Source organism: Coniophora puteana, assembly GCF_000271625.1.
Source record: "Coniophora puteana RWD-64-598 SS2 unplaced genomic scaffold CONPUscaffold_1, whole genome shotgun sequence".
NCBI classification, from domain to species: Eukaryota; Fungi; Basidiomycota; class Agaricomycetes; order Boletales; family Coniophoraceae; genus Coniophora; species Coniophora puteana.
The window spans coordinates 3,199,708-3,218,632 of record NW_006913053.1 but is presented as its reverse complement, the minus strand read 5'-3'; the positions used below and the strand labels follow the sequence as shown (position 1 = coordinate 3,218,632).

At 50.8% G+C, this 18,925-nt stretch overlaps 8 protein-coding genes across 8 annotated transcripts; 5 read left to right on the top strand and 3 right to left on the bottom strand.

The window, feature by feature from the left end:
- Positions 1-481: 481 nt before the first annotated feature.
- Positions 482-2,462, top strand: CONPUDRAFT_116008 (uncharacterized protein). The gene is made up of 7 exons (XM_007765451.1): positions 482-571; positions 629-769; positions 832-914; positions 968-1,284; positions 1,343-1,456; positions 1,506-1,702; positions 1,759-2,462. The coding sequence occupies exons 1-7, from the start codon at positions 513-515 to the stop codon at positions 2,345-2,347; spliced, it is 1,500 nt and encodes a 499-aa protein (XP_007763641.1). The 5' UTR covers positions 482-512; the 3' UTR covers positions 2,348-2,462.
- Positions 2,463-2,627: 165 nt separating this feature from the next.
- CONPUDRAFT_116007 (YccV-like-domain-containing protein) lies at positions 2,628-4,836 on the top strand (the record flags this gene model as incomplete). Its single annotated transcript, XM_007765450.1, has 5 exons — positions 2,628-3,362; positions 3,411-3,579; positions 3,635-4,359; positions 4,409-4,520; positions 4,577-4,836. Exons 1-5 carry the CDS (start codon positions 2,745-2,747, stop codon positions 4,834-4,836), a joined length of 1,884 nt encoding a protein of 627 aa, XP_007763640.1. The 5' UTR covers positions 2,628-2,744.
- On the bottom strand, positions 4,821-6,687 carry CONPUDRAFT_116004 (uncharacterized protein). The gene is made up of 3 exons (XM_007765449.1): positions 5,513-6,687; positions 5,227-5,459; positions 4,821-5,172 (listed from the first exon to the last, which is right to left on the bottom strand). Exons 1-3 carry the CDS (start codon positions 6,098-6,100, stop codon positions 4,998-5,000), a joined length of 996 nt encoding a protein of 331 aa, XP_007763639.1. The 5' UTR covers positions 6,101-6,687; the 3' UTR covers positions 4,821-4,997.
- A 261-nt stretch (positions 6,688-6,948) lies between these two features.
- On the bottom strand, positions 6,949-8,775 carry CONPUDRAFT_149057 (acetamidase; the record flags this gene model as incomplete). The annotated part of the gene is made up of 4 exons (XM_007765448.1): positions 6,949-7,509; positions 7,563-8,120; positions 8,172-8,278; positions 8,337-8,775. 4 exons carry the CDS (start codon positions 8,773-8,775, stop codon positions 6,949-6,951), a joined length of 1,665 nt encoding a protein of 554 aa, XP_007763638.1.
- A 708-nt stretch (positions 8,776-9,483) lies between these two features.
- CONPUDRAFT_79198 (uncharacterized protein) lies at positions 9,484-10,101 on the top strand (the record flags this gene model as incomplete). Its single annotated transcript, XM_007764635.1, has 2 exons — positions 9,484-9,647; positions 9,718-10,101. Coding segments are annotated over exons 1-2 (499 nt in total), but the record flags the coding sequence as incomplete, so codon positions are not given.
- Positions 10,102-11,257: 1,156 nt separating this feature from the next.
- On the top strand, positions 11,258-12,692 carry CONPUDRAFT_46519 (dCMP deaminase; the record flags this gene model as incomplete). The annotated part of the gene is made up of 8 exons (XM_007764405.1): positions 11,258-11,365; positions 11,536-11,673; positions 11,865-12,014; positions 12,059-12,150; positions 12,210-12,250; positions 12,301-12,436; positions 12,486-12,563; positions 12,617-12,692. 8 exons carry the CDS (start codon positions 11,258-11,260, stop codon positions 12,690-12,692), a joined length of 819 nt encoding a protein of 272 aa, XP_007762595.1.
- CONPUDRAFT_115994 (uncharacterized protein) lies at positions 12,663-16,171 on the bottom strand. Its single transcript, XM_007765447.1, has 2 exons — positions 16,136-16,171; positions 12,663-16,084 (listed from the first exon to the last, which is right to left on the bottom strand). The coding sequence occupies exon 2, from the start codon at positions 15,755-15,757 to the stop codon at positions 12,734-12,736; it is 3,024 nt and encodes a 1,007-aa protein (XP_007763637.1). The 5' UTR covers positions 15,758-16,084; positions 16,136-16,171; the 3' UTR covers positions 12,663-12,733.
- Positions 16,172-16,436: 265 nt separating this feature from the next.
- CONPUDRAFT_44329 (para-aminobenzoate synthase) lies at positions 16,437-18,865 on the top strand (the record flags this gene model as incomplete). Its single annotated transcript, XM_007764250.1, has 3 exons — positions 16,437-16,501; positions 16,555-18,467; positions 18,516-18,865. The coding sequence occupies 3 exons, from the start codon at positions 16,437-16,439 to the stop codon at positions 18,863-18,865; spliced, it is 2,328 nt and encodes a 775-aa protein (XP_007762440.1).
- Positions 18,866-18,925: the final 60 nt, after the last annotated feature.

Sequence of the window (18,925 nt, the reverse complement as noted above, 5' to 3'; positions counted from 1 at the left end):
ATCAAGATGACGCCCTCAATCTCACCCGACATGTACCTTTGCCTTGTGCTCTTCCTTCCATGTCTGGGCTGCACGCCACCGAGCAGGTCAGGCTAAGTCAGGGCGACGAAAATGCAGAGGTTGGCCGCTATCGGGCTGAACACACGAGCCAATCAGAGAGGGACGGCTAAATCTTCCCGGCAAGTGCATAGGATCGAGGGGCTGCCAGTGCCACCCGAGTTTGACGAACCAAGTCGGCTTGCTCCCGAGCCGCGATCCTCTTTCGAAGCCTCTTCATTGAGTCTTGGGCTGAATTTATAACGAACGCCTCTCGTACGTCGGTATGAAGCCCCCCTCAAGCACTAGTCCTTACCCCTCTAGACCTGATGGCCTCTGTCTCTGTCTTGCCGACTCCACCCTTCCTTTACGGTCAGAAGGTATCTGATCTCGGTGAGCTCACTGCGAGACCCCTGGCCGAAACAACGGACGGCAAATGGACCTCGAGAGTTGAGCCCAGCGTCTTCGAGCGCAGAATGGGCAACAGTGAACTCTCGTATTACCTTCCATCTCGCGCGGATGGTGTCAATGACATGTAACAAAAAAATTATAAGTCAGTTCACCCACACCTTACCCTACGTTATCACCATAGGTACTTGCACATTGGATTTAATGCGCCAGATCGGTTCTTGGATCCTTCTCGGGTCTGCGCCGTGTGGGCAATTTTACGCCTCCGACATCCAGCGCTCGCATCACGGGTACACATGCACTCGTACGATGATATCAGATTTGTGTACGTGACACAGCTGGAGTCACCACCACTTTCCAAGTTTACTTAGACGTGTCAATTAATAGGCTTACTCCGCCTCGGTGTCCAGAGGACGCGCTCGAGCGCGCCAGTGCTAGCCTCGAATACAAGCACGGCGTGTCCAAAGACGGTGAGTTGGTTTACTTTAAATTTACGCTCCTTACTTTATTGAGTTTCATCCAGCTGTCATTGACGAATACTTGAATGGACCCCGTACGCTATCCAATGAGAGGCTCTCGTATCTCATCGTCTCACAGCCTCATATCCCCCTCCCGAGTCCATCTTCTACACTACCAGAGAGCGCCGAAGACGACTCGCGACCCATGAAGTCACATTATGATATCCTTTTCTGCGCGATGCACTATCTGGGAGATGGTATGGCCTTGCACCAGTTTGCAAATGACTTCTTCAAACTATTAGGGGGCTCGCACACGCAGCCTCAACTCGACACATTACTATGCGAAGAATGGCAGGCATGTTGGGCAAAAGCTCATGTAGAGGTGCGATTCACTCGGAACGTTATTCATTCCAACTGCTGATGACCCGTTGATCTGATAGGGTGCCGTATTCGCAAATGCTATGGAGGACAGGCTTGGTCAGATCACCGCGAATGTCAGATTCAAACATGCAGTCGCCAGAATTGACTTCCGGAACGATCAAAACAAGCTCATTGTGAGTGTTTCTGACTGCAGGTGCCGCATGGTTTTCATTGCGTTCTCAGGGTGGGCAATCGTTCCCCCGACCCTCAGCCAAGCGTCCTCGACACACCATCGTACCTACGAAGTCATATGATGCCGAAACAACGAAGAAGGTTCTGAAACGCTGCAAAGCTAACAGTGTTTCCATTTCCGCTGCGTTATTCTCAATATGTAACTTGGCTTGGGCGCGTCTCTCCCCGAAAAGTCCGGAACTGCCAATGTGAGCCTTATTAAGCCTCATGGAAAGAAATAGTGTCGATTGACTGTTTTCTATAGGATGATGTATTCTGCTCTAAACTTGCGACCATATCTCGAGAAGAGATCTCTTCATGATTCTTACTGGTTTCTAGCCATTGGTTACTTCAATGTCATACTGCCGACATTCGTTCCGAAGGGGTCACCCGCAGCCACCTTCTGGCTTCGGGCACATTGTGCCAAGGAGCAAAGTTCTCGCGCTGTAAAAAGTAAGATGGTTGTATACCGCAGTCGCCTGATGGCAGAAGAACGAGCCCGACGGGCGAAAGCTTGGGGGAAGGAAGACGACGAAAAGGAGAATGGGACTCGGGTCGGCCCGCCTCCTATCCCTCGATCCCCACCCGCAAAGCCACCTTCTGGTGCATGCATGGGGCTCTCATTGCTCGGGAACTTGGACGGTATCTATCAACATGGCGAGTTCGCTGACGTTGGGCTTCACACTTTGACCACTGGGTCGCGTCAACGCCAGGGGGGGATGTTGCTCTTCGGCTATACCTTTGCAGGCAAGCTATGGATCAGCTTCGGGTATGACGAACATGGCTTTGACGAGACGGCGTCGAAGTTCTGGGACAATGTGCTCAAGGTCACAGACGAGTTCTTGATTGCGTGAAGATTCCGTGTGTTTCATTATCTAACGGATATGTACGGATCTTGTGCGCGTGGACATTTCTGCGATGATTTTTAGGACGCTGCTTATTTTCTTGAGTTTAATAACCTTAACACGGTGTATGCTACATAGCTTGGACTATAGGCACAAGACCCATGAAATTACTTTGGATCATAACCGGAACCTATCAAGCTTCCAAGGCTGGTTGTGAGCAATATTGATAAACAAGGCGCACTCAAGGCGCGTTGCCACGGCTGATGCAGATGACCCGGTACCCCATGACGTTATATATGTGTCCTTCACAAGCCTCGATGCCCAACTTCTGCAGTGGATTGGTCATTTGCCATTGACTAGGTCTCACGAACAAACCGGCTTGTCCTCTGACTACCCGCTACCAAGTATGATCCAGCTCCCTTTCGACATATGCCTTCACGTTCTCCGGCATCTCCCAGTTTCCGAGAGTCCTGACGGCCCTAGGACATTGGCAGCATGTCTTCAGGCAAACTCTCTTCTTCGAGAAGCAGCGTCTCAATCATTTCTTTGGGAGGCTCATTACAAAGCTCGTTACAAGCTCTGTAACCCCGATAAGGAGGCTGCCCGCCTTCAGCAAAGCCATGGAGATTGGAGTGTCATGTATGGCTTTCGCTCTCGTTTGGATGTTCAAGCTATGCGTCTCCTGGGCGATATTGTTTGCCATAGGGATGGCCGCCGCCATGACTGTGCTTTGAAGCTGGCTGTCGACCTTTCTTACGACGTATGGGACGCTATGGAGTATGAGGCCCGTTGTCCCATTCCAGCAGCCTTTCGTCAGAATGAAGACGCAGTCGTGGACGATTCACAGGTTATGCCTCATGCCATCACACGGCGGTACTGGGCAAAGGCAGCTCTAGGGCTCATAGCACGTACCGCTGCTGTCAGATTGTGGGGGAGACTATCGGAACCCTCGGAGGAGGATGAGGCCTCCTTTGAGACTGGTTTCGCGTCACTGTCATCATTCTTTGGACATCCTCCAGCAAAGGTGAGCTTTAATCTTTCAGCATTGTTCAGACACGCTTAAACTGCACAGATATCAAATGAGCTTGACTCGATAAGCGAACGGTGTCGCGCATTCATAACGTCGGAAACCAACCTTTCTTTAGACGCTAATGCACTCCAATCCAAGTCGGATATCCTGAAGAATCTTTGCATAGCCATATGCGACTTCATGAGGAAAGAAGGGTTTCAGCCCGCCAACAGTAAGTCGCATACTCCTCTCGCGCTCTAGCAATCTAACATTGGCATGATATTGAGTCCGGCGGTTCCATGATGTTTACAATCGCTTCCCGCATTTTTTCCTTAGCTCCCACAAGCCTTCTATCCCCTTATCGCTGGTCTTTGTGTTTGTCTGCATAGCGCGGCGGCTAGGGATTCACGCTTCCGCAGTAGATTTCCCTGGTAGAGTGCTCGCCCATGTTAGGTCACCTCATGAAGAGGTTACCGACATCTTTGTGGATGTCTTCGGTTCCGAAACTCAGGCTATTCTGTCCGTTACATTGGACATACCTCGCCTGCTCATGGAGTCTGGAGTCCTCCCTTCAGCAATGGAACAGTACATCTCGCCTGCTCGAACTCATGCTATGCTCGTGCGCGCCTCCCGAAATATCCTTGCCTCTTTCTCCGTCTTACAGACGGATATGATGCTCTCAGAGGCGGACATACATACCGCATTTTATGCTGGTCTAACGGTTAATCTCCTGTTCACCAGCGATCGTCGCTTTCTGTTCAACATGATGCGGCACATTGACCGTTTCCCACTCGATATTCCTGCAGTGCTTGTCAAGTCGCTCGCTCCTGTCTTAAATTCGATAGCGCGGAACCAGCTTCTAGAGATGACGCAGAAGGCCCTCGAAGCTGAAGAAGAAGAGAACTCGCAGGTGCATCTTCGGTCTGGAGGAGAAGTTCAAATTCAGTTCTTTGTTGGCACCGTTTTTCGTCACAAACGGTTCGACTACATCGGCTACGTCATTGGATGGGATGTAAGCAAAGCCACTCTTCTGATAATATCGCTTCTGACTTTACTTACAGGCAAAGTGCATGGCGACAGAGCAGTGGATAGTACAAATGGGTGTCGATATGCTGAGTCGGGGGAGGCATCAACCTTTTTATAATGTTTTGACTCAGAATGGTTCACAACGTTGTATGTCTCCACGACTAGGGCAATTAAGAGCCCGTCTGCTTACGCCAACCTTTCAGACGTCGCTGAAGAGAACATTCAACCGATTGGGCTTTCCGGTACGGCTGTGCGAGACATATTTGTGGTTGCCCCGCAAGCGGAACGATATTTCGAGGATATTGAAATCAGAGGCAAGACTCGGTTGATCCCGTCGCCAGAGCTTCGTGCCGCTTATCCTGAGGACGAAGAGGCTGCTGGTCTGTTTATAGCAGAGGACCCACTTTCCGAATCGTCTCAGTGTCATAATGTGATATATGATATTCAAGAAACTACACTGTAATGACAAGTATAATGCTGTGATGGAATTCGTTGTATGGATACGGCTGTTCTCTGTGCAATTAATTATATAGTAGCTAATGTGTGTGGAAAGGATACAGCATGTCAAAAGATGAAACAAAGCGAAAACATGATGAATGTCCAAGAAATATATGTTAGTACAATCTACCATTGGCCAAGCTCAACCTGGTTCCGGTCGAAACCTATCTCGGACCAGGGCTCTACGCCCTCCACAGGAGTGGAACCACCAAGACCCTTGAAGCCAACGCGGCCATAAACTTTGGCAGCCGGGTTGTTGTTGCCGACATAGAGTACGACGCGCTCTTTCTCCCTGAGGAGTCTAAACCGAGAACGCCGGTTAGCTAAGCCTTACAAGCGAGTAAGAGTTACGTACTGGTTGCAAACGCGGCGGACGAGGCGCTCAGCGCAGCCGAGTTGGCGCCACTTGTTGCTAGTGAACACTTTTGTGATGGCTGCAGAATCGCCAGCCGAACGTGTCACCGCGACGAGAGAGGCAATCTCTGGTGGGGCATCACCCCGTTGGACCGTGTGGACCCAAACCTGCTGCTTCTCGACGAGGATCTGAGCCTCTCTGTGTGCTTCGTCCAGGTCCAACACGAATGGTTCCTGATAACATATGAGAAACCAGGACTTTGATGTGAGAGCATAATACAACTTACCGATGTCCGAGAAAAGTCGCGGCAGAGCATCGCAATGCCCTCGATGTCCTCATACTGTCCACGGCGCAGCTCGAAAACGAGGTCGGGTCGATATGAATGGGAGCGCGTGATTGAGGACTTGGTACAATACGAGAATGTCGCATCATAGTACGGTTCAGGAATAGCCGCTACGCCAGAGACCTCTGACCAAACCGTAGCGAAGGTTTCCGCCACCGGCTTGACAGCGAACACCGAGTAAACTCGCTTCCGCTCGACCGCGCCAAGCAAGGTTTGACAGAGCTCACGTACAGCTCCGTCGATGTCTTCGTGCTGCAACTCTGCGATCGACAAAGGTGTAAAGATGAAAATGGGATATGCCCCCATATCACCCTGGGTGCATGATAGGATCAGGAGCGGGCTAGATATTTCAGACTTCTTGTAAATGAGCCAAGTGTTGCGGCCATCGTTTGCATAACAAGCTTTCTCGGCGATGGGCAAGATTATGTTGGCGGGCCCTGCGCATGCCTTCAAGTCTTTGCCGTACGCGTCTAGTAGCGAACGTGCGGTCTTGAAGACTGTGACACGGGAGGTGGCGACGAGTGAAGGCATTTCAGAGTGCTTTGGCTAGTAGTCAGGAGGAAAATGGGAGAGATGGTGAGGAAACTGATGAGACTTGTCGAAGCTCTCTTCCGGTTTATATGGCCCTGCGGGAATCTACAGCACGGGGTAGGAGGACCAACAATGACTCGGGTCCGGAGTCCTGAGCACAGCTAGCGCAGCCGCTTAGCGAGTCCATTTGTCCATTTACTGAGGACCGCGTTTGTAGGAACGTACACAACAGCATGTGAGTCAGTTTCGTTATAGAGATTCCGTCACGGTGTTGCCAGTGTATCCGTTTCAACAGCTTCGAGCAAGAGGTATAGGGTCCAAGCGATTGATGCGCACGAGGACGTACACTGACAGGTAACGTTAATGACGTATCCGGTCATATATGCACAAGTAATATGGACATCCTTGCAACAGTGTTTCAAAGCCTGGGATTCCTAGTGTCCAAAGAAACGGTATAGCCGCGCAGGGACTCGTGAAGATGAGTCACGACAAGGATCCAATGCCTGAGTATTTCCACAGCAATGAGGTTCGAGAACGACACTTGCTGTATAGGTCTAAGTCTCGAGTCATTGCAGTCGTAGTGAGCGAGTAGGATGCAGTGATTGACGCGACGCGCCTGACAAAATCAACATAGCAGCCGAGAGCCGACCACAAGATATGCCCGTTCTTGGGTTTGCCCCTGCCGCTTTAGCGCTGTCACGAGTTATGTCCCACACTCCCATCAATACAATTTACTTCCGCTCAAGTACCGTAGAAAACATCAACGTTAACACCATCGTATTGGTATCACTAGCTTGCGACATTTTGTAGGACATATCGACCGAGTGACTACGAGCTAAGTCCGAGTTCTACTTCTTGATCTTTGACGGGACGTCTGCCTCAATCCTCTTCAGGATAGCCAAGAGTTTCTCCTCATTGTGACGCCTGCCTACGAGTTGCAAGCAGACAGGCGCGTTGTGGTAGGTGGGCGGGTTCCACTGATCCATTACGAGTTTCTCTACGTCGCTGCGTGGCGTACCCGCCAGGGATCGACATCCGGAGTATGCGCTGCTGTCAAACCGATCAACGGGGAATACTACAGCAGGTAGGTCGAGGAGGTTCCAGTGGGAGGTATAGCCCCACCAACGCGTCGTATCATGAGGTGGTGCCAATGTGGCCGACACGGGGCAGAGGATGGCGTCGATCGGGCGCCCAGATGCCGTATACTTGTGCGTTTCGTTCCAATGGGCAAGCGCTTTCGATTTGAGTCGTTCTCGTTCAACATTCAGACGGAAAATTTCCGCTGGTGTGTAGGGTGCTCGACCACGAGCGTGGTCCAGCATCCATTTCGTCTGCGGCACTTCAGATTCTTCACCAGAACGGATGGTTTCTTCGTACTCAATGCCACCGTCCAGCAGATAGAGTTTAACCTAAGCTGGGGGTGAGTATGAAATTCAAGCTTCACGAGACTGGGGATGCTTACAATAAGGTCCCATCCGACCTGATGATCGAGTGCATTCCACTCGATGACATCGTATCCGGCAGCAATTAACTCGGCCTTGTATCTTTGAAGGGCATCCATGATCGGAGGATGGGGTGTAACAACTCCATCGTCAAATAAAATTGCAATAGATAGCTTTGAAGGAAGGTTTCGTCCATCTGCCACGTCTTTCTTCCACGGCATCTCTAACAGGGCCGGCTCCACAAGCCACGGCTGGGCGTCAAGCATGACCCGGCAAAAAAGTTCGAGGTCCCTAGCAGAGGTCGCTATAGGTCCTACACAACCTACGATTTCGTCCATCCCGTCGTGCGAGCCCATCAGGCCTGCATGAGGCAGACGGGCGACGGACCCTTTGAGGCCATAAAGGCCTCCGTGGGCCGCAGGGATCCTAATGCTGCCACCGATGTCCGTTCCTACACCGAGCGGACTCCCGTGACAGGCAATTAGAGCACTTTCCCCGCCACTACTTCCTCCAGGGGTTAACATTATGTTGAATGGATTAAGCGCCCTGCCAAACACGTTATTATTTGTCTCCAAGGACTATATCTAACGCGTGAATACCTCAACGTTCTGATATGAAAGGTGACTAACCAATAGTGTTTGAGGGTTCTGTGTCTTAACGTAAAGAATAGCACCGGCTTTGCGTAGAATGTCTACTACTACGGCATCGGTGTCTGCAATTGTTTTGTAGGCCCAGGCTAAGATGAGCGCGTGGTGAGACCTCCATCGAACAACATTAGCTAGAATAAATTCTACCTATGTATCCAGTCGAAGTGTCGATTCCTTTTATCTTGATATGGTCTTTGATTGATACAGGTAAGCCATGTAGGGGGCCCACGACCTCGCCCGTCTCTTCCTGGTGACGATCGAGTTCCTGGGCCCGTTCCAAAGCGGTGTCAATGAAGATTTCCGATAGACAATTCGTGACATCCTGTGCAGCCACTGCTGCCACGACGAAAGCGGTCAAAACCTCAGTGGCGGTATAAACCCGTCTCTTGATGAGGTCCACTATTTCTGTGGCATCACTAAGGACGATGTATCGTTCCTTCTCGGTTAAGCGGGATAATGGGAACTTGGACACGTCCTGGGTCTTGGGGAGAGCATCGTGATGCCAGCGGCGGTGAGGCACTAGTTTATCCTCGCGTTCTGCTTGTTTGCAGTCGTACGCCTTGATCTTGTCCGGTGCAAGGATCATGGCGAGACTTGCTCTGGTGGAGGTTGCGGATGGTCACAGGAGAAAAAGAAAGATTCGGGAATGCTTACTGCAACCCTTTATGCAAGATGGGCGCCTTTCTTATCGGCGATTCAAATATCCGAGGCGAGTGTACCTGTGCTGTACTGGCAGAACTCCCGATTATCTCTGACCTGGCCGATGACTATGGGCGCTTAAGCGCTTAGAGACGTACCAACGTAGCCTGACCAGAATACATGAGCATTTCATTGTCCAATATCATCTTCAGAGATCGCCAGTGCTGCAGTTACGACAGTTGTATTGTCCCATGTAAGCCGGTAGCTACCGTAGGAAAGAGTAATGTCATCGGCGCCTATGTCAGAAGGCAAGGAAGGCGCCCGGCCGCGCGGACTCATCGGTTCAATATTGTTAAACGTTGAACGTTGAAGTATAAGGCTCGGCAACGTTCCGCCTAAGTAATGGGTGGAGTATGATAGATGTTGGATAGATCATAGAACGTCTCGAAGGTCGACGCAGTCTTGTTAGTTCCGATGCGAAGGACTCCAACATGAGGCTGATGTTGGCTTCCACGTGCACATGTACAGTTTACAGTTTACACAGGTTTATACAGGTTTATACACAGACCATAAAAGGTATATATATTCCGCGGAACACGAAACGCCGGATCGCTAGCACCGAGGCATACAGCCTATAGCTGCACCACCGACCGGGACCAAGGCCCCGACCGCAGCCCAGCTTACAGCCCCTTCCCCCATGGCCACGCAAAACGCTCGCGTTCATGGTACACATGTCTCGAATCGCGCTAAAGCCAAAGAGGTGCTCGAGAAAAAAGCTGTTTTAAAAAGTGTGCTTGACAATCCACTCAAAGTCAAATGGTTGGGGTCCTCTGAGCGTCTAGTGGAACCATCTTCGCTGATCACGCATATTATGATACCATTCCACCAGGCCTTCCATTCCACTCAATTTGCAGAATCTGATTTTGTCCCGTCTAGTTGATGTCCTAGAGAAGCGACCTCCCCTCCGGAACTGCGGTAAACCAGAGCGACCTGCCGAACGCAACGGATCGTCAGCAAGCACTTTGCCTCAGCCTGACTATCAAGTTGCAGTTCAAGACAGTCATCCAGTTTTAGAACGCCCCGCATCTGTAAATGGGCGGCAGCGAAGTATCGTCGTGGGCATTAATGCTGTTACTAGAGCTTTGGAATGTCAGCTGGACACTTTGCAACAAGCTATCGTGCTCTCCACAAATACAATCGAGCTGTCTAATCAAACACCAGCACATACAACGATCGCCGCTGTTTTTGTTTGTCAACAGGATGTGAACCCTCCAACCCTAATAGAGCACATTCCTCACTTAATCGCAGCGTGTAATGCAGTGAAAGTGGGGCCTACTGGTAAAACAGTTCAGCCTTGCAAATTAATACAACTTCCTGCAGGAGCGGAGCACTCCATAGCAGCAGTCTTACTTTTGAGGCGTGTCGCTGCACTAGCCCTTCATGTGCGTCCGTTTTATCTCGCAGGACGCGATAAATCTTGTCTCAGCTCAAACTCACTAGTCAGATGCGCCCGAGCTAGCAACTCTATCTGAAATATTAGACTCGGTGCCTACAATTCAAGCGTCATGGATCACTCGACGCGGTCTGGCCGCAAGGCTGGATCCCACGTTGACCCCAACACACATCAAGCAGGTCCAGACTACCGCGCCAAAGGACATGAGGCTAGCCAAAGGACAGCGGTCGAAAGGTCGAGCCATCGCAAAAACGTCAAGACGAACATTCCCCCGGAAAAAAGGGCATTCGGCTAAGCGAAAGGTTGTGTTAGATACCGCCTATGGCGGTTAATACGAGGCGCAGTGGTCCAGAATCGGGAACGTGTAGCTACATACAAATTCCCGTTAATATCGCAGTGTCTGGGCTGCCTTGCTCAATGAGTGCGCTTTCGGCTGGAAAAGACCTCTTCTTAGAGTCTTTGGTCCGAAGGTAGCTATAGAGGGATGATGTATATCATCCAGGGCGATATCAGTATCTATTAATCTAGTTAGTTAGGTTTGTAGACCGATGTCGAACGTGCACGTGAAGAAGGCTATATTCCAAGTCACGTTGTACGTCTGGGTCATGATATATCCTCGACGTCCACGGACCTTATGGTAACTTGAACACCGGTACCTTGTTCATGAGTACCATCTGAGCATGTTAATCGCCATTCGTCGCTCGGGAGTGAACGTTGACCATTTGGACATCAGTAGGCGCCTATAGTAATTTACTTAGGTACTATAGGCGCCCATGCCTGCAGGCTACCTCGGTTTTAGGCTATTTTAGGTCGGCGAAGATCGATGAATGGCCCGTGAGAGACTCGCTTGATTCACTTTGACTGTCTTTGACTGTGGGCAAGACGGAGCTCCTACCTATCGCGTATACACGCGTATTCGTGTCGGCTGCTTGATCCTGACTTCAACCTAACCTAAACCCTTTCACAGATTCGGAGAATGTTTGTCGCGATCGTCGGCACACGTTACGCTGGGAAGTCTACTATCAGAGATTATCTGGTGTCTCGTGGATTTACATCCATCTCCCTGGATCTAACCGCGGACGAAGTGAGTGATCTTTCCTGGATATTCGACCGAAATGTTGATAGGCACACGCTGCTGAGTCCACCACCCCCACTGGTCCTGTGTTCACAAAAAACAGGAGACCAGGCAGTGATTCTTTCTTGTCTATGAACTCTCCCGTGACACCCTCAGAATCACCGGTTAGAAAACCTCAGCCGATGCACTTCTCTTCAGCTGCTCTACTGCTTGAGTATGTGACTGAGCGGTGGCGACTGAAATTTGTGACCACCGACTTGAAGACTAAAGATCTCCTCGAGTCTTTCTCTACCCGACCTTTTTTCCTACTGTTACACGTTGATGCACCAATGATGGTGCGTTATCGTCGAGCTATCCGGTACCTTTTTTCCCGGACCCGTTATATGGATTTAAACCCATGCCTGCTTCCTTTGGCAGGCTGACCGAGACTACTTTGGACCACTTTGTTCAGCAAAATGATCAGCTGGTTTTCGGCGAGGACGTAGCAGGTCACGCAAACGCTAGCGAGCCTTTTACCCCGTTACGGAACCTCCATAATCTCGTCGGGCTTAGCATCATCAATGCGTTTGACACTATCCAAGAACTGCACGAGCACGTTTTTTCTTTAGAAATCACCAATCTGGAACGCTTACGCCCACGATGGGACACCTATTTTATGGTGAGGCGTCTAACTTATCCTTGACGAACTGTTTTTAGTGTTAGACCCTTGCAGACCTAGCCTCACACCGGTCAAACTGCATGAAACGCCGCGTGGGTGCAGTCCTAGTCCGAGACAACCGAATCCTTGCCACCGGGTACGTTCTCGTGTTGTAATCACCACCCTCAACGGACCGCCAGAATGGTGTCATGCTAGCTACAACGGTACCCCAAGGGGTGTTACCAATTGCAATGAAGGTAAACTTCTGCTCTTGATCACGAGGCTGCTTATTCTCAGTCCGCATCAGGCGGCTGCATACGGTGTAACCGCGGCGCAGCGGGAGAGAACAGCTTTTCCTGTCTGTGCCTCCACGCGGAGGAAAATGCCCTTCTAGAAGCAGGCAGAGACCGCATCGGTTCCAATGCCATTCTCTATTGCAACACGTGCGCCTTTATCTTATCCTCAGGCCTATGGCGCTTATATTTTGGACAGTTGTCCCTGTCTGACCTGCACGATCAAGATCATCCAGTGTGGTGTCAAGAGGGTTGTCTATAATCTCAGTTATAAAGTGTCGGTCATTTTTTGTGTTTGATACAGATGCCTGTATATTGATGTGGATTTAGTGATGAAGCATCTGCGGAATTATTCAAGGAAGCCGACGTGGAGCTTGTCAAGTATGCCCCCCCACCGGAAGCATGATTTGAACAACGGATACCCATATACACTACAACATGAGAAAATTACCAACTTGTACCAAGTATTGCCATCACATTGTTTTCGATATCCCATCTAGACTCTCTCAAATAAGATCCTTCCCCATCAAGTTTACCCAATGTAGACATCAAGGCCACCCATACAGCATCTTCGTTAACGCCCGCGAGCGCTTGATAAAGTAGCCGTGCAAGCGCCTGAAGTTCTTCATGTGCCTCACGGTGCAAGAAGCGCCTGCAAGCGAGGGTCACCTGCCATATGGTGGAGTCTTCGATGTCCACCCCCTTCACCGCCGCCTCCATCGTTCGTAAAATAGAACGATATAGGCGGTGTGAATGGGTATACGCGGAAGCCGTGCCCACCGCCCCAGACCCTCGGCGAGCCAAGGCGTTCCGAGAATCAGCCTCGTCCAGCTTGGCAAGCATCCGCATGAACCGGGGCCAAATGTCACCCCAAACGCGACGTGTCATGAAACTACCGACATGAATGGCGAGATTCTCCACCAGGCCCGCAGCCGCGCTCACGATGTACTGTTCCGCGTCGTCAAAGCGGTTCAAGATGAAGGGCCAGGCCTTGTGAATGGATGGAAGAAGCGCTGACTCCGGCAAAACGGCACTCGCAGAAGCAAGCAGATTGAGTATGCGAGCCCGGATGACAGGAGACTGATGAGTGAGGAAATAAATTGAACGAGACACCATTTGCTGGGTTAACGCTTGTGAAGGTGTGAAATCAGGTTCTTTCTCCATATCTGAAGGACCGCGGGCCGCTTCATCCTCCTTTTTCGCAGGCTCTCCCCAAGGTCGATGGGGTGCGGGTCCGTAATCAGTCGTATCCTCCACAGGATCATGACGGTGAGACACCCAGTGAAGAAAGGGTCGTAGGCTTGATAAAGTGTGCGATTCAGCCCTCTTTACTTGTCCACCCTGATCCGTGGAACGGGGTTCATCGAGTTCAATAACCTTGAGGACCTCGCCCAGGACTTCCACGAGGCCTTCAACAATCACCGAATATCCATGATATTCATCGAGCCTGTCGAAGCATTCTTCGACAACGTCTCCGGCCTTCTGAACTACCTCACTTCCCACAAGTCTCACAAGAACAGCGAGAACTTTTGGTGCATCCATGTCTAGCCATCTACGGCTAAGCCGACGAGAGACAGAATCCAGAGCATAATCAAAGTTGGAGAGCAAGAGATTTGCGGGGGAAGCATAAGATGTTGCATTGGCTATGGAGTTCAGAGTAGAGAGGCCAGTTAGAGAGAGGTGCGGGATTGGGGAGACGATGGAATGAAGGATGGGGTAGAGAATGTATATGAACATGGGTGTGAACCTCGCTTGTAGAATGTTTCCGCTTATAGCGAGTAGGTGGAGTGCGAGACTCTTCCGCAGGGCTGGTTGTATACTTGGGCGAGTCCCGATGTCAACCAGGGGTTCAGGAAGTCGACTGGAGAGTCTGATAGAACTCAGACCCTTCTTGACCTCTGTGCGAAGACTGTGATCGTCCGCGGACGAAGACTCTTTAGGCTCGGTTTCTCGGTTCTCTGCTTCCTCATCCCACCACTCAGATATATTCTTAGACAAACCTCTGCAGTATGTAAGGAACCTCTGACTAGGAGAGGGTGTGGCGAGGTGAACATGGGCTTGATAGAAGAGTTGGATGTTCCCCATACCCTCAAGGAGTCTCGCAGCACACCATAGAGCGGGTGGGGAAAGACCGGAGTGCAAGTTTCTCCCTACATCGAAGAACCAATCAACTGCGTATAGTCCATTGTCGCCACAGGTCCGACCTAACGACCAGAACATCTGGGCTAGGCGTTCTTGTGCGGACCTGGAGGCCACATTCTTGAGTTCAACGTCGGGGAACGTCGTACTGTCTGCGTCCTCTTCACTGCCTTCAAGGAACAGTTGACCTATTGAAGGATGGTTCACTGCCACCGAAGGAGTCGAGAGTTCAAGGACCGATAGTAAAGCCCATCCCCACTTTTCTATCCCTCCCGACGGACCAAGTAGAATGCTTACACCTTGCCTTATTGAAGCCAATGGAGCCTTGGGGTTATCCTCAGACAGTGTTGCTAAATTACATACCGCCTCAATTTGACCAGCGATATGCTCAACCCTGGCGTCAGATTGAGCGGCTATCGACCGCGGAAGTGCTGCCAGACTATCCTGAGATATCTGTAGTAGAGTTTCCAGGAGCGTTTGCGTCGTCAGAGATGGCGAAGCAAAAAGATCGAATAAGTTGTTTCTGGCGAGTTCTGACACACCGGAGAACGTGGAATTTGAGAGCGAGAGTAGCCAAGAGAGCAACAACGGTTGGCTCTGAGGTAACGTTAGTGAAGTCTCCTGCAATATCTGGAAGGCGAAAGTGGACAATGCGTTAGAGGCTGCAGGAGTAGGATGATTCGTTAAGACGGAAAGAGAGTTTAACGCGATGTGGAGTTGAGCGGACGATGCACGAAGCCACGTCGCTGTTCGCGCTGTACAGAAAGGTGGGGGATCAGGTGGCTTCCTTTCTTCTCCAGTACCGGCTAGATCTTGCAAATCCTCCAAGTTGACCATGCTACGGACCGCTCCTTCGGCAATGCAACGTTCGTCTGAGATTGACTTCAGAATGACGATTCGCAAGACATCGAGGGAGGCTGCGACAACCTCTCCGTTGACCCATCCTTTCTGCCGAGTTTTGTCCAAACAAATCTTGGACATGCTGCTGACGACACCAGGTAAAACAGATGGGACGAATGCATCGGCAGCGTAAACGTTGATCATGACAGAGAGAACTCGTAAAGACATGCGCTGAAGTGACAAATGTGGAGATAACGCTGTTTCTAACAACGCATTCAACGTTTGACCGAGTATGGGGATGAATTTCATCGCTTTTGTATGGGTTTGGATTTCTGAAAGCCGGATAGTGGCTTGGTCTGTAGGGGATGCAAGAGAGGGCCTTTCATGAAGCAAAGCCCACAAACAATGAGCTGCCGCTTCTTTCGTGTGTTCATCTCTGTCCTTGCCTTTTCCTTTAGCCTCGATCCCGCCTAGTATAGAACCTGAGAGCATGAAGATTTGGTTCCATGTTGTCAGATCACATGTCCACCACCAGCTTTCGGATATAGCAGCAAAGACAAGGAGAAGCTTTTCGAGGATCTGATCCGGAATAGCAGATGAAGTATTGCGTCGTAAGATGCTCGACAAAGGGAAAAATATATACGAGATGAGAGAGGGATCAAGATCCAGGTATGGAGGAGTAGCTGTGGCGGCAGATTTTATGGTTTCTGCAGGGTTACCAAGTATGCCGAGGAGTTGAGACAAGAGGCCATTTACACGAGGAATCGTGGATGGATTGAGTTCTGAGTGCTCGAGGAGCGGTACACAAACCGCTTTGAGCTATTCCTTGCTGTTAGCTCAGTGGCTCATGAAGAATTTTGTATTACGCGCCTTCTTGAAGAGGGCTTGCGATTCTGCATCTCGAGCGGCATTCATCCAGCCGATGAAGTGAAGAGTCAGTGCCAAACATGAAGTAGATCTTTCCTTTGCCCCTTTCTCAAGACTCCCACGGCTGGTCCGAGAGCCCCGGCCACAATTACATTTTCATTGGCATTTGCAAGCACGGATCCTACTTCCGAGTCATCACTATGTCGTGAATTTTTCGATCTGTGGTCTGATTATCCCTGTCCACATCCACTCTCTAGAGTTTTCTTTTCCAGTCACTCGTTACAGATTGGCGCATACAGCCAGCATGGTCATCGAACAGCCACCTGCGAGAATACTTCTGGTGGATTCGTACGACTCGTTCACCTACAAGTGAGCTTGCGCTTGCATACTGGCTGCTCTGAGTCTGATCCTGTTCCTACTAGTCTCGCCTCGCTCTGCCAGAAATCGATACCTGACTGTCAGATCCACATCATCAAGAATGATCAGCTTTCGTTGTCTGCACTTCTTCCCCTCCTCCCCCACTTCTCTGCTATTGTGGTCGGCCCTGGACCAGGGTCACCTCATATCGCAGAAGACATTGGCATTGTCAAAGACCTCTGGAAGCTCAGCGAAGACTATCTTCTTCCCATATTTGGTGTTTGTCTTGGACACCAGAGTCTAGTCCTTGAATTCGGTGGGCAGCTGGAGAGATTGCGGGTCGTCAAACACGGACAGGTCTCACGTGTGGAACATACTTCGGAAGACTTGTTCAAGAATGTCGACGATGTGTGGGCCGTTCGATACCATTCACTTCAAGTCCACGTGCGACCACATAGTGACATCGAGGCGTTAGCCTGGGCAGACGATGGGGAAGAGAATGGCATGGTAGTTATGGCTGTCAAGCACCGCAGTCGTCCCTTCTGGGCTGTTCAATATCATCCGGAGTCCGTCCTTACCGATGGAGGAGGTTTTGAGGTTGTCTCAAACTTCTGGAACCTGGCGCACAATTGGAATACAATACACGGCCGCATTATTCGTGACTGGAGTCATGATGCGGAAGACACGTTCGGATTGCCGTGGCCACACCTCTATACACCACCTCTGTCTCCATCTCAGTCTCCCCCTCGGACAGTGTCCACCTCCGTGCTTCGTAAAACCAACCTATCAGCTACGGCCATTTGTGAACTACTCAACGTAGCAGACGACTCGTCACCGTTTGTCCTTCTCGATTCCGCGGCACAACCCGGGAGATACACCATCATCGGTTGCGTGAATGGTCGCTCTCCCCGCATCATATATTCTCTCACAGATTCTCACGTACGTGTTCTGCAAGATGGTGTTAGCACACCCTTTGAACTGGACTCGTACGACATCTGGTCTTGGATCGCGTCTTTCATGAACAAACGCAAAGCAGTCGGTGGGGTGCCTGACCTCCCATTCTGGGGAGGTTTGATCGGTTACCTCAGCTATGAGCTTGGCGCACACTCCTTGTGTGCACCTGGCACGATCGCACTTGACGATGCGGATACGCGCCATTCCGACGTAAACCTCATATTTGTGGAGCGTAGTATAGTTCTGGACACTTGCTCTGGCGATATTTATTTTCAGTCTATCGTTGAAGGCGATCATGTCTGGTTTTCCGAGACTACGGTGCTCATTCAACGAGCTGTAACGAAAGCCTCTGACTCGGAACCCAAGGTCTCAACTACTTCCACGAAGGTCAAGGAGAAAACCATCAGTATCTCACTGCCGGATCAAGTACTTTACAAGTCACGCATCGACGTAGCGAAGGAGTATTTGGCTGCGGGTGACTCCTACGAACTGTGCCTTACGGCTCGAACGCGGGTGACTATCAATGATCCTCATGCACCTCAGCCCTCGCGCGTGCATTCTCCCTCCTGGCAACGGTATAAACAGCTTCGGAAGCGAAACGCGGCACCACATGCTGCATACCTCCGCCTGCACCCCACCACACTAGTTGCATCATCTCCAGAACGTTTCCTCTCTTTTTCTCGCCCTCCCCATGCTAAGTACCAACTCCGTCCCATCAAAGGCACTGTTCGCAAAGGTCCCGGCATAACTCGCGCCGTAGCGGAGCAGGCGCTGTCCGGCAGCCGAAAGGAGGTCGCTGAGAACCTCATGATTGTCGATCTCATACGGCATGACCTTCACGGTGTCGTTGGCAAGGACGTAAACGTTTCCCAGTTTTGCGGGGTTGAAGAGTACAAGACGATGTGGCAATTGGTCAGCGTCATTGAGGCTGCCACCCCTGCTGGAGCGGAGCAGACTGATGGCCAACACGCTAATGGTGCTCTGGGCTGGGAAGTGTTGAGGAGAAGTTTACCCCCAGGTCAGTGTTCGCTCCTTTGATAGCCCCTCCCGTGATGGCTGACTGTTGAGACAGGGAGTATGACAGGTGCACCCAAGAAGCGTAGTGTTGAAATTTTGCAGACTTTGGAGGATGACGAGCGGAGCTTGTACTCTGGTGTCTTTGGATACTGGTGCGTTGGAGGTGGAGGCGATTGGTCTGTCACGATCCGAAGCTGCTTCAAGCGCGATGACCGCTACAACCAAGACATGGGCTTACCAAGTACGGAAGTCTCTTCTGAAGGTGCTCCAACAGCACCTCCTTGCACCGAAGAATGGGTGATAGGAGCGGGAGGTGCTATCACTGCCCTCTCTGATACCGACGCTGAATGGGATGAAATGGTGGTAAAGTTACAGAGCGTCTTACCAATTTTTGGGTCGTCCTAAGTGGACAGTTGGACATCACTTAGCTAATTTATCGCACATACCTGTATCACATAGACCTAG